The sequence below is a fragment of the Synchiropus splendidus genome, chromosome 1 (genome assembly GCF_027744825.2).
Source record: "Synchiropus splendidus isolate RoL2022-P1 chromosome 1, RoL_Sspl_1.0, whole genome shotgun sequence".
NCBI classification, from domain to species: domain Eukaryota; kingdom Metazoa; phylum Chordata; class Actinopteri; order Syngnathiformes; family Callionymidae; genus Synchiropus; species Synchiropus splendidus.
The window spans coordinates 36,058,214-36,070,735 of NC_071334.1; the positions used below are offsets into that span (position 1 = coordinate 36,058,214).

General features: G+C 39.7%; 1 protein-coding gene across 2 annotated transcripts; it reads left to right on the plus strand.

The window, feature by feature from the left end:
- The first annotated feature begins 466 nt into the window (after positions 1-466).
- Positions 467-12,418, plus strand: LOC128768228 (tyrosine-protein kinase ZAP-70). Of its 2 annotated transcripts, XM_053880977.1 has the most exons (14): positions 532-576; positions 4,180-4,273; positions 5,015-5,440; positions 6,230-6,390; positions 6,467-6,605; positions 6,672-6,753; positions 7,339-7,361; positions 7,431-7,470; positions 7,660-7,825; positions 7,904-8,110; positions 8,395-8,587; positions 10,795-10,935; positions 11,018-11,130; positions 11,219-12,418. In XM_053880977.1, exons 3-14 carry the CDS (start codon positions 5,036-5,038, stop codon positions 11,325-11,327), a joined length of 1,779 nt encoding a protein of 592 aa, XP_053736952.1. In that variant the 5' UTR covers positions 532-576; positions 4,180-4,273; positions 5,015-5,035; the 3' UTR covers positions 11,328-12,418. The 2 variants fall into 2 exon arrangements, with proteins under 2 accessions (XP_053736942.1, XP_053736952.1); XM_053880967.1 differs by lacking the exon at positions 4,180-4,273 and having other exon boundaries at positions 467-576.
- The last annotated feature ends 104 nt before the right edge of the window (positions 12,419-12,522 follow it).

Below are 12,522 nucleotides of genomic sequence, written 5' to 3' on the forward strand. Positions count from 1 at the left end.
TATATATATATATATATATATATACATATATATATATATATATATATATATATATATATAAAACCCGGGACAAAATGAGTAGAAGCAGTACGAAAGGTAGTTGAACAAAATGTAAAAATCCATTACAGAGTATTCTGCAACAAATTCTTGTTATCACCTACGATGCATTATATATATATATACTACTCATTCCTCATTTTGTCCCGGGCTACCAGTTGTGAACCGTGACTGCCACTTTAGTCTTGAGGAGTTAAGACCACTCAATAAAACATCCATCTGAACTACTGTCATTTATTGAGCTTAATCAACATGCGCAATCGTGATATTTCTCATCTGTAGTTTTAGTTAAGTATATGTAACTAATATCCATCAATTTCACTCCATCATAATTCAATTTTTGCCTGCGTTGAATGTAACTAAAGCTTCACAACTGGGTCCAGAATTTACTCATTCATTGTGTTGATGTGTCTGTGATGAAGTGGTTGTGCGGTAACTGATCATGAGGCACCTGACATTTCTCAGCCAGCTGCATTTCTGCCTCTGAAGGAACAACATCGTGTGAGGAACGTCTTTACTGTAAGTTACATTATTAAAAGCATTAAAGCGGTAAAAATTGACTTGTGGCACTATTTTAGACACAAAAACTAATTCTGTCTATTGTTTCACACTAATATTTGAATAAGAATGTTGTAATCCCGTTGTTTCATTTGCAATGCTCAATTTATATATATATATATATATATATATATATATATATATATATATATATATATATATATATATATATATATATATATGTTCTTTACATAAATTATGTTTCCATAGAGAATTGAAGTCAAAAACATTTTAACATGACATAGTCAAAGCGCCTATTTCCTTTTTCAAAAAATGTAACAAAATAGCATTCACAAGCAGCAGTCTGTGTAAAAATGGAACCATTTTTACACAGACTGCTGCTTGTGAATGCTTTTCATGAGCTGCGAATGTAATATTTTTGATTAAATACTTTCTTCACTGAAGGCAAGTCAGCATTTCACAGGCAAAGATTTGTATTACAGAATTTCTACGTCAAGTTATGTAGTTGGAGTTTAAAGTGGACTATTTAACAAAATAATTAACAATACTATAACTTACCTTAATAAATAAAGAACAACCTGAATGTACCTATTTTCATCGAATATATGTATATAGTAGTTGAGATGGTGTAAAACAAGATACAAAATTTAAAATACAGCTGTTGACAAATGAGCTGATTAAAACAATCAAAAGACGTATTTGTTTGTTAAAATAAAATGAGATTTTGTTTGCGAGAAAAGTCAAAACTTAGGTTTCAACTTGCCTTGAAAATGTTTGGTGTTGACAGTTCCTTTGTTTCGTCTTATGTATCGGTTACATTTTGGCACGGTGTTTCTGTAGACACTAAGGAAGGTTTAGAATGGAAATAATGACTTGTTCATCATTTGCATGTCTCAATTACTGTTTAATTTCTAACCATTCATACCTTCATACACAAAGAACTTCATATACGATTCATTTTAAGGTGGTCTTGTATAATCTAATTAAATATTAAATATACCAATCAAATTTTCCCTGTGAGCAGCAACCTTCAGTTCGCACCTGTTCGCACAGGTCCTTCAAGTTGACTGGGTACACAGGCCTCTATGTTTCATTGAATAAGGAACCCCAGAGATTGGCCAGTGTAATTGTATGTTTGCCTCATGAGCAGCAGAGACAGTGATGTTTTTTGTTTTGTCGTTGTTTTTCGAATTATGAAATTTTGCAGGAAGTCCCTGATCTGTGGGTTATGACCCAAACGACAAAGGAGAAAGGAGCTGTACTTATTTTCAAATGACCAATACACACCTATCAAGTGGTAATGTTCGTCAAATATGGGCATTTATAAGGCTTCGTCGAATACAATGAGTTTGTTTCTCACAGTCTCTAGAGTGCAGATAACGGAAGTGTTACTGTGGAATTAAAAATCAATTCCGATAGTGAGTTGCTGCACCCACTCTCAATGGGATCTTGATCTAATAGTATTCCATTTCCATTTAAAAATAGAATGGATAAGAATCATCAGTCTTGGCCCAAATCTGGGCTGGACTATTGTTGTTGTCGATTCTGTACTTATTAATATTAGGTCAACAATACTGGACGCCTTCAAGAATTTCCCCTCCCTGATGGAAATCTGTGATCGGATAATATGCTCCCACACTTAATCACATTGAATTTTGAGCAGAGGGACTTTGGATGACTTAAATCATCATCAGGAAGAAATTTGTCCATTCTTCATTTTGGATGTAGGATGTAGATGTTGTCACATTTGAAGTGCAAACAGCATGACTCATAGAGTGACTGTGTTTCCATTGCTCATTGAATCACCCTCTTCTCTTCAACACTTCATTTAAACGTTTATATGCACACACAGTGGCAGGTTCAAAGCTGCATTGCTTCCAGGACGAAGTTGTTTGGAACAGTGCTGTGCCACAGGTTTAAGTGAAAATAAAAAGGCTTATAAATCTAGTTTGAAGTAATACGAGTTTTATTCTGCCATTGTTTATTGTTGTACAATTGCTTCTTAAAAAGGGTTTACATGGTTTGATAATTTTGTTGGAAGAATATAAGTCTAGACAGACCCATTCTCCCTTCATGTCAGCTGAGAAAATTATTTTTATCTCGGCTGTTCATTTTAAGTATGATCTGATGACTTAAAGTACATCGACCCTTTCCTCATGCATAAATCAAGAATGGTTACCACAGACGAAGATGGAAGATTTACTACCAACAAAAGACAAGACATGCTTTCATTTTCTTTGCTTCTGGCCAGGCGTGCTATATTACTGAGGTGGAGAGATGTTGCCTCGCCCACACATGCTCAATGGTTGAGAGATGTCATGTCGTGCATAAGCATCGAAAAGATCAGCTGTTCTGAGTTGTTCTCCAGAAAAATTCCAAGTTTTCTGGGGGCCCTTTATTTTGTATTTTGAGAACCTCAAGACACTATAATATGCACCTTTGAACCTCATCTGTATTGAACATCACATTACTCTAGATATGTTTTTTTATAATGGTATGAACCCGACATCCAGCTTTGTTCAATTATTAACTTGTGAGTCCCTAAACTGTTTGTGATGTGTGGTGTCTAAAGATGGGAAACTAAACTCTCAACTGACATAGCTAAAGGGAGGGAAGGGATATAGTCTCACTTTACTTACATAGATATATATTTCTTTCTTTTACCTGAATGTATGTACATATTTTCTAAAATCAATACAAATATTTCACACTAAAGCATGACACTTTGTGATACTTTCCTTACTTGGGGAAGGACAGTTGTATTGAGACGCATCAGCTATGGATTGGTGTAACCTTGACTGCTGTACACCAAATTGACACCTGTATAGTTCCCAAGGGTAACAAAAACACTCAAAGCTCAAACACTCTGTCTTCGGTATCAAAATGAGCCAACAGAGCATCGTGCTTGTTCCATGCAGACAGAATATTCACGTTATTGAAAGTCCTCTTACATTCGTATGTATACTTGCAAAACACAATGAAATGTTGCATGAATTCTCTCACACATGACTAAGTAAACCTTCATGGTTGCTGGTTACAACATTTTTTGTGTTTAAAGTAAAGCATTTTCTCTCAGGTCTCTTGTTTATGTTTTGCTCTATCTTCACCTCCGGTAGTCGGTTCATTAGTGTACTGACAGTTCACACTGCTTACATGATCTTGTTTCCTTTGTTCTCGCTTGTAATCAAAAGATTTGCATTCTAAGCGCCCCTTGGACTTGGATGTTTTGTTGTGGTAAAAAGCCATTTCATGTGGCAGTGGTTAGGTTTACAACACTTACTTCCTCTGGATCATCGATGCTGTTGTCTGTAATTTCAGGTTGAAAGGCTATTTAACTCACATTCATCAACGCTTTATGGAAAATATAGCATATGTTGCTCAGTTTCCAACACAAAATTCAAGACAGGTTTGCCTCAAAGTGCTTCTTCATCTTCATGGACAAGGTTTTCAGGGTACATCCCTTTAAAAAAATCTTACACAGAATAGGAGCTGAGACTGCAACATATCCATGAGAGAGAGGAGTTTTACCATATTTAATGGACTTGTTTCATATGATTGAATCAAGGGTATATTTTACTGTACTAAATCTGGTGAACATTTCAGAGGTCTCATCTCGCTGCACCTGCTTAACAGAAAACTGAAAACAGAGGAAGAAAATGAGGGCGGACTGTGACTTCCTGCTGTTCCCACATCCTGAGTGAGAGAACTGTCTAATTGAGAGTCATGAAATATTGCAAATGTTAATTACACAAAGTGCAATGGACCATTTAAAAAAATCTATGTTGATATTCTGTTGATATTCATTTCTAACTGTAATAACTAATTGGTGGTTTCAAGTCAGTTATGTCTCATACTGCTCTTGCTACTAACACATGCATCTTTCACTGGGTTTACTACAGCAAGTCAGCCTCCTCTAGCTGAACTATCTCCATTCATCCATGAACCTCATTGGTGCCTTCCTCTCCTTCCATCTCCAACATTTTTGGTCCCACACTGTCTCACTTCTCCAAACCATTTGACTCTCCATTTGACAAATTTGGCATTAGCTGCTCCACTGATCTAGTCGGTTAGAGTGAGGGTGATTTGTGGTCCACAGCAACCGCGACGTAGAAAGGTCGAATGGCGTTGCTCCTCAGTTAACTCAGAACAAATTTGATCTATTCTATATTTGTTGTGTAGCTAGGAGACAACCCTGCAATAAGATAGTTAAGTGGAACTGAAGTGAGTCTCTGCAATGATGTTGCTGTTTATGCTTCTACTTGAAAAAGTGTTGGACATACACTTTTAGTTGATCATGCGAAGATGCTGTGAGGATGACGGAGTGATGAGGCTGAGGTTTTTTCTCACCAAAACATCGTCGTTAACTTGCCGACTCTGGTAACAAGTATGTATTTTAGAGGGTTTTTATTCATTCTTGTAATACCATTGTTTGTCCCAGATACCATCTTAGTTGGCCACCATGTCTACTGACCCTGCTGCGGACCTGCCATTCTTCTACGGGAGCATCAGTCGCTCTGAAGCAGAGAAGCACCTCAAAATGGCCGGGATGTCTGAAGGCCTCTTCCTGCTGCGCCAGTGTCTCCGTAGTCTGGGTGGCTATGTTCTGTCATTGGTCTGCAACACTGAGTTCCATCATTACTGCATTGAGAAGCAGCTGAATGGGACTTACTGTTTGTCTGGAGGGAGACCTCACTGTGGGCCAGCAGAACTCTGCGAGTTCTACAGCAAGGACCCGGACGGGCTGGCATGTGCGCTGAGGAAGCCATGCCTGCGTTCGGCAGATACACCTATAAGACAGGGTGTGTTTGATAGCCTGAGAGAGAACATGCTGAGAGAGTACGTGAGGCAGACATGGAACCTAGAGGTAAGTTGAGTTCATAATTTCCATTGTCATATGCCACGGCAAGAAGCTCTGGCGTTTGACTCCAGCCTGAGGTGGCTCCTCCCTTCTTTCTTCCACACTCCACATACAGTTTTCCTAACTGTTTTTATTCCTGAGAAATGTGAAGGTGTGATGGAGTGTGACCCGTCCAGGGTGTCCATCGACTGTCATGCTTTGTAGCTAGCTGGGATCGGTTCCTGCCCCTTTTGTTCCTCAAGAATTTTGTTTACATTGAAAAATTCTGTTTGTCTGTCCCAATGAGCTTATTGCTATCAACTATTTGTCACAAAAAGGTTACAAATTTATAGACTGCAAAAACTGTAGGTAAATAATATTGGGTCAGATCATCAGATTACAAGTATAAATGAACAGTTTAGTGGAGGTTTGCACTCTCCACATATTCCACATATCCACATTCTAGTTTTTATTCAAGTATAACATTTGTTTGTTTTTTCTGCTGTTGTCACTTTCATTTATTTCAAGAAGAGTCTACTGTATTTTGGGTTGGGTTGCTTTAAGGCTAGTAGTCTTAGACTGAGATGCATCCAGGTTAAGTGTTTTTTTCTTACAATCCCATAAACAAGATAATTGCATAATCATAAATGACTGCCACAGGGGATTAGTAGTTTGTGCTTTTGCATTTTATTCTAGGTTCATCTCACAGTCCAGTTGTCTCCTATGGAATGGTGACTGGTCCTCCTTGGCTGTCAGTAGGATAGGCTTTCAGCAGAAGTGTCCGTTCTCTATGGTTTTCAACTCTCTCTCAACCAGGGGGAAGCCATGGAGCAAGCCATCATCAGTCAAGCGCCTCAACTGGAAAAGCTGATTGCCACCACAGCCCACGAGAAGATGACTTGGTATCATGGTAAAATACCTCGAAAGGAGGGAGAGAGGCGGCTTTACTTAGGAGCTCAACCTGATGGCAAGTTTCTGTAAGTGACCTGCAGTTGGAGGTCAAACCCATATTTGTCAACAAAAATATAAATTCTTGCTGTGGGCTCTCCTCAGGGTGCGAGACAGAGATGAGTCTGGTACCTTGGCTCTCTCTGTGATATATGGAAAAACAGTTTACCACTATCAGATCATCCAGGACAAGTCTGGGAAGTATTTCATGCCAGAAGGATCAAAGTTCGACACAATCTGGCAGGTAAGAAGCCCACCTCTCCAGCTTTTCATTCTCTTACACAAATCACCAAAGTATCTATATCACCAGCTTGTGGAGTACCTGAAGATGAAACCCGACGGCCTGCTGACAGTTCTCAAGGAGCCTTGTGTCAACAGACAAGCAACTGCATGTAATGAGTATTTCACTTCATGGATGACTTAACAGTAACAAGAGTTTGCTTCCCTAAGTTTATGTTCTCCTCCAAGTTTGATTATGCATTCATATGATGTTTCAAGAAATATCATACATCATATCAAGGATGATCGATACATACATACATCTTCAGTTAACCAGCGCTTAGTCCTGTTCAGGGTCCCAGCAGCCATTGTTCGAGAGGCCGGAATACACCCTGGACAGGTCACCGGTCCATCTGAATGAATCTAATGAATAATTAAATTATGGATAAGCATAAGTAATGTGCATTAGTAGTAATCGTGGTTCTTGCGAATGTATCAGGAGTAACCATCATGCTGGTAATTGTCAGATGAAGAAAAGGTTGATAGTATGGAAAATGTAGTAATTATGTTAACTGCAATTACAGTAGTGCATTCATTTTCAAACTACAAAACCCTGGTTTTAGGTACGGGGTGATGACATACGTTGCTAAAGTCCTGCATCGACGTTATTTTTCAAGGTTCATTTTCATGAGATTAGATGGTCTTTACAAACGCTGATCGTTTAAATGACTTGAGTAACTTGAGATCAATCTTCACAGACCCACCCAGTGTTCCAGCAACAGTAAGTGCGGAATATAAATTCGCAAACGATGTACTCAACTCTTGACAACATTTGATTTCGCTCTTGCAGAGAACCACGCGCACAAATGGATACACGCCGCCACCTCGTGGTACGTTTTTAACATTGCAACATGATAATCAGAGATACATATTTACTTGGCGTTGAAGCAATTATGATGGAACAATTTTGGAGGGAGCCTAACGGTTAACAAACATTTGAAAAACCAATGGTTGTCGGTGCAGTGTATTTGGCTGAATGAAAATATATTTGTTTAATCACATTTATTTGGGATTTCCAGTTGATCATAGTCTTCTCCCAATGGACTGCGATGGTTTTAACCCTTATCACGACCCGAATGATCTGAAGAAGTTCTACATCCAGAGGGACCAACTGCTCATAGATGAGGTGGAGCTTGGCTCTGGCAACTTTGGCAGCGTCAAGAAGGGGGTGTACATGGCAAATGAGTGAGAATAAAAAATCTTCACTTCCAGGTTGTTGATATCCATTTCAGTGCCATGCCTTTGTATGTGTTCTTCTGTCAGGGGCCAGAAAGATGTGGCCATTAAAGTCCTGAAGAATGACAATGAGAATATGGTGAAGGAAGAAATGATGAGGGAGGCTGAGATCATGTACCAGCTAAGTCACCCCTTCATCGTCCGAATGCTGGGTCTGTGCAAAAGTGAGTGCCTGATGCTTGTCATGGAGATGGCTGCCGCTGGACCTCTGCACAAGTTTCTGTCTGCAAACAAGTATGTGCAATTGAAATCTATACATTATTTTTGTGTGCACTACAAAGCAGGGACCATTACTTTGATCCTTTCAACTATTAGGCTACAGCTACTACCAGTAGTACAACAGCTGCATCCACTGTGGTGCTACTACCAACGCAATCACAATAAGCTAATACACTGTTATTTATACGTTACGTTGTTCTGTAAAAGGGGATATTGCAGCTAAACGGGTGCCTGAGTGACAGCGGGAGTCACGGGGAAATAGGATGTGTCATTGAATTACAGTCTTCATGCTCCTACAGGGAAACAGTGAGCGTGGAGAATATTGTGACTCTGCTGCATCAGGTCTCCATGGGGATGAAATATCTGGAGGAAAATCACTTTGTGCACAGAGATCTGGCAGCACGCAACGTCCTACTAGTCAACCAGCAATTTGCCAAAATCAGCGACTTCGGACTCTCAAAGGCTCTTGGAGCAGACGACAGCTATTATAAGGTGATGCGAGACTTACTTTCTGTCAGGGCGGCAATTCATGTTGTTATTTGTTTTTTGTTTTTTTGTACAGTTTTTAATACAATTGTTTTGCGGTTGATACCAGGTTTGTGTAAACCGTTTTTACTAGAAGGACTATTAATCATCCTTGAAAATCAGTTATGAGGTAAAATAAGAGCTACTATGACAAATTCCTGTTAGAGGAACATAGATTATGGTGTAATGATAAATGAAGAGGTCGAATTTGGTTGACATGAGAGATGGAAGTTTTTTGCAAAATTTTCACCTCATATCCACGATAATAATAACAACCGTCTTCTCCTTTTTCTTTCATTATCTCCCATACAACCCATCTTATTGTCATACCTGTCCTCTTCATGTCATTTTCACTATGTCCACATATGTCTTTGGTTGTCTTCCTCTTCTCCTTTGCCCACCTTTCCCCAACCATATATAATGTCACACGCAACTACGCTAAAAAGCTTTCCGAGCACACTTGCTGCTACCACAGCTTTGTTGTCCTCTTGGCACAGCGATCGTACTGACTGATGTCTCGAGACAGAGTGCGTTCATCTCAAAAGTCTGACGTGAGTACTAGCAAACCAGGTTTTGGCCGCTGACTTCATCCTGCCTAGTGAGCTGTACTCGTCCTGGGAAACGTGGGGGGTGAGCTTCTCGCCTCTGGCGACTCAGTGCGAGATGCCAGAAACTACGTGTACAGTGTGACTCCACACAAACATGCAGCTGCAGGAGACTGGTGCTGGGGAACGTGAGCGCAGCGGTCCGAGACTCGCGATGTGAGCGGGTGTTGGTAGTGGTGACAACTCACTTGTTTTTGTATTTATTAGACTGATGAACATTTGCTTTGATTGACTGACAGATTTACTGAAGTTAATAATGTTCCAACTGTTGTGTTGCTGCAACTGCTGTGATCTCGCAGTTGCGCATGTGTCTGCATGAGGAGAACAGTGAGGAGGAAAGCCGCTGATTTTTTTGAAGTTGCTGAAGATTACCAGACTATTATTAATCATCTGTTGACGTCTGGATCTGTACTACACTGATTAAAATCTCCTCAATCGTCAGTAATCTGTCTCTTGTTGTTGTGCGAGCGGCATGGATAAATCCATGGTTCGTGTAATATTTCTTCTTTACGCTATTTTATTTTTTTGTAAACTAAACATAAAAGTCTTTCACATATACTTTTGTTTGTGAAACGCCACATTCTCTTACAGCCTTGGCGGAGGTCCGTCATCAGTTAATAACTGAGGTGTCGATGACCCTTAATGTTATGAAGTGACAGAGAAATAAGGTGGTCAAGCCGATGGTCGTCAATAGGTCACCAGAGTGTCACCAGCTGAGAAAAAAAAGATAGAGGAGAGAGGTTGGGCAGTAGGGTGCGATTTGGACTCAGGCCACCCAAGATAGAATCCACAGTGTAAAAATCCCCTTAGTCGGACTACTGTAGAGAAATTCGGATTTCTGTCCTGCGCATTTTAAGTCAGAACTCAGTCGAACTGAAGCATGCATACACCTTCTATTCTGCTTTGTCCTCCAGAGGGAGTAATCTTGGCATCAGCGGGCGGTAGGCAGGGGACCCCGTGGACAACTCACCAGTTTATCACAGGGCAGCACACATATAGACAAACAGCCATTATCTCACATATACTGGCAATTTAGAATGACGCCCAGAGCTTTTTTGGACTGTGGGAGGAAACCAGAGAACCCAGAGAAAACTTGTGCACACATAGGGAGAATATGCAAAAATATGAAAACCTGTCTGATCAAACCCATAGCTTTCTTGCTGCATAGTGAGAGTGCTAACCTCTAGTCCACCGTGTGGCTGAGCCGAATACTTAAACTGTGCCCTCGTATGTAAATAAGCATATATCAATGTATTTTCTGATGGACAGCATGTAATCACTAAGGGCGGTTTCACATTGCGGATTCTGTCTCGGGTGGCCAGAGTTCCCACGTGATTTGAGTGGTGCAGAGACATTGACTCACCACCAATCTGTACAATGTACAGATCTATATATGAGCAAGTCATCCACGACCAATTCAACCTATTTAATGAGCAAATTTGTTAGGTGTTACAGTGGTCTGACAAATACAATTATATGTAAACAAGAAAAATTATGAAAGTAAATTGTTACTTGATACTAACTAACTGTTAATTGATACTAAATTGTTATTCTGCTTTGTCCAAAAAGGCCAAGAGTGCCGGAAAATGGCCTCTTAAGTGGTACGCTCCAGAGTGTTTGTACTATCGGAAATTTTCCAGTAAAAGTGACGTGTGGAGTTTTGGAGTGACCATGTGGGAAGCCTTTTCCTATGGAGGGAAACCATACAAGGTGACAAATCAGCTCAAATCAGCTGTCAAATCACATGAATGCTCAAACTCATGCATTTCATTTTTGACTGCCCTGTGTGTAGAAAATCAAAGGAACAGAAGTGCTCGAATTCATTAAAAGTGGAAATCGTATGGAATGTCCTGCAGCTTGTCCTGAGCGGATGTATGCGTTGATGCTCCAATGTTGGACATACGAGTGAGACCATTTCTGAATTTACCATCTTTGTATGTTTGCCACAAGAGCTATCTGACCTCTGATCGCGACTTTTGTCTCCTCTCAACAGGCACGAGAAGCGTCCTGACTTCAAGTCAGTGGAGGAATCCATGAGAACTTACTATTACTCCATATCCAACAAGGCCACTTCAGATGTTGCTGTAGAGCTTATCAAGTAGACAGACACAAGGACTATTCAGTACTATTATGCACAAAGACTCTGTTCAACTGGTCATTAAACCAAAACAAAGAGCTTTTTATGAGCTGGTGACAGCTTAAGACTCTGGTCCTGCTCTGTTTAACAGCCTACAATAACATGTGCATTTAATCCTGAGTTACAGGGCATGTGCTTATATATATTCTTTTTTTTTTTTTATATAGAAATCAGGTCATTTAGTTTTTCTGCTTTTAATATAATTGTTCTCTAATTTAATTTCCAACATTTTGGGTGAGTGAGTTCTAAAAATGGAAGAGAATCTGGAAGAAAATGCAGCCTCAATTTTAGTTTCTACATGACTGAGCATTCATTCTGTTCCTGCTCTGAAAACTGCTCTGAATCATGTGGTTAGTTGCAGACAAGCTGCAGAAAGAAGCACAGCTCACATGTTGTACAATAATAAATGACACATTGGCTGGAATGCTAGTGCTCATTCAAATGTTTGAGTAGTTCAATATATTCATCCACCTATCTATTCAGTTATCCTATCATTGGCATCTCTTGCTGACCACCCACCTATCTCACATCTCTTCCATCTACTCATCCATTCTGTTTTCCTTTATGTTGTTGTTCTTCCCCCATCTGGTTAGAATTCATCCCATCATCCTTTCATTCATTCACTATTTGTCCATCCACTTATCCATCCATCAATCCTCTGATCTATAAATTGATTGATTGATTCGGCTTCTATACTATTTATCTACCTATCTCTGCATCCGTTATTCATCCTTTAAATTGTTTCATCTTTATTTCAGGCGTGGGCAGACATGGACTTCCAATTTTTTAACAGGTTGTTATTTCAAGACAAATCACAATGTGCGCATACTATGTCGTTTTCATGAGCGCCCGCTGAAATTTTAAAGGGATCCAGCACAAATAGGGCAACCTTCTTTAAAGTCGCTGTAGCCGAAGAACTCCTGCCCGAGGTCGCGGAAGCAGGGGGGCTTTCTTTCAAATTAAGTTGTCCTTTCCTCGAAGCAGGTAGCTGCCTTCAATTGTTTTACTTCCTATTCTTTTGTTCTACTTTTAAATAGAAACACACGTAAAAAATCAGTTACATATTAACAATACGTGACATTTATAGAGAAACGATTGTGCATCAAAACACCGCGATTACATTTTATTCTGAAGGATCTGACTGGAAGTTCTAGGAATTA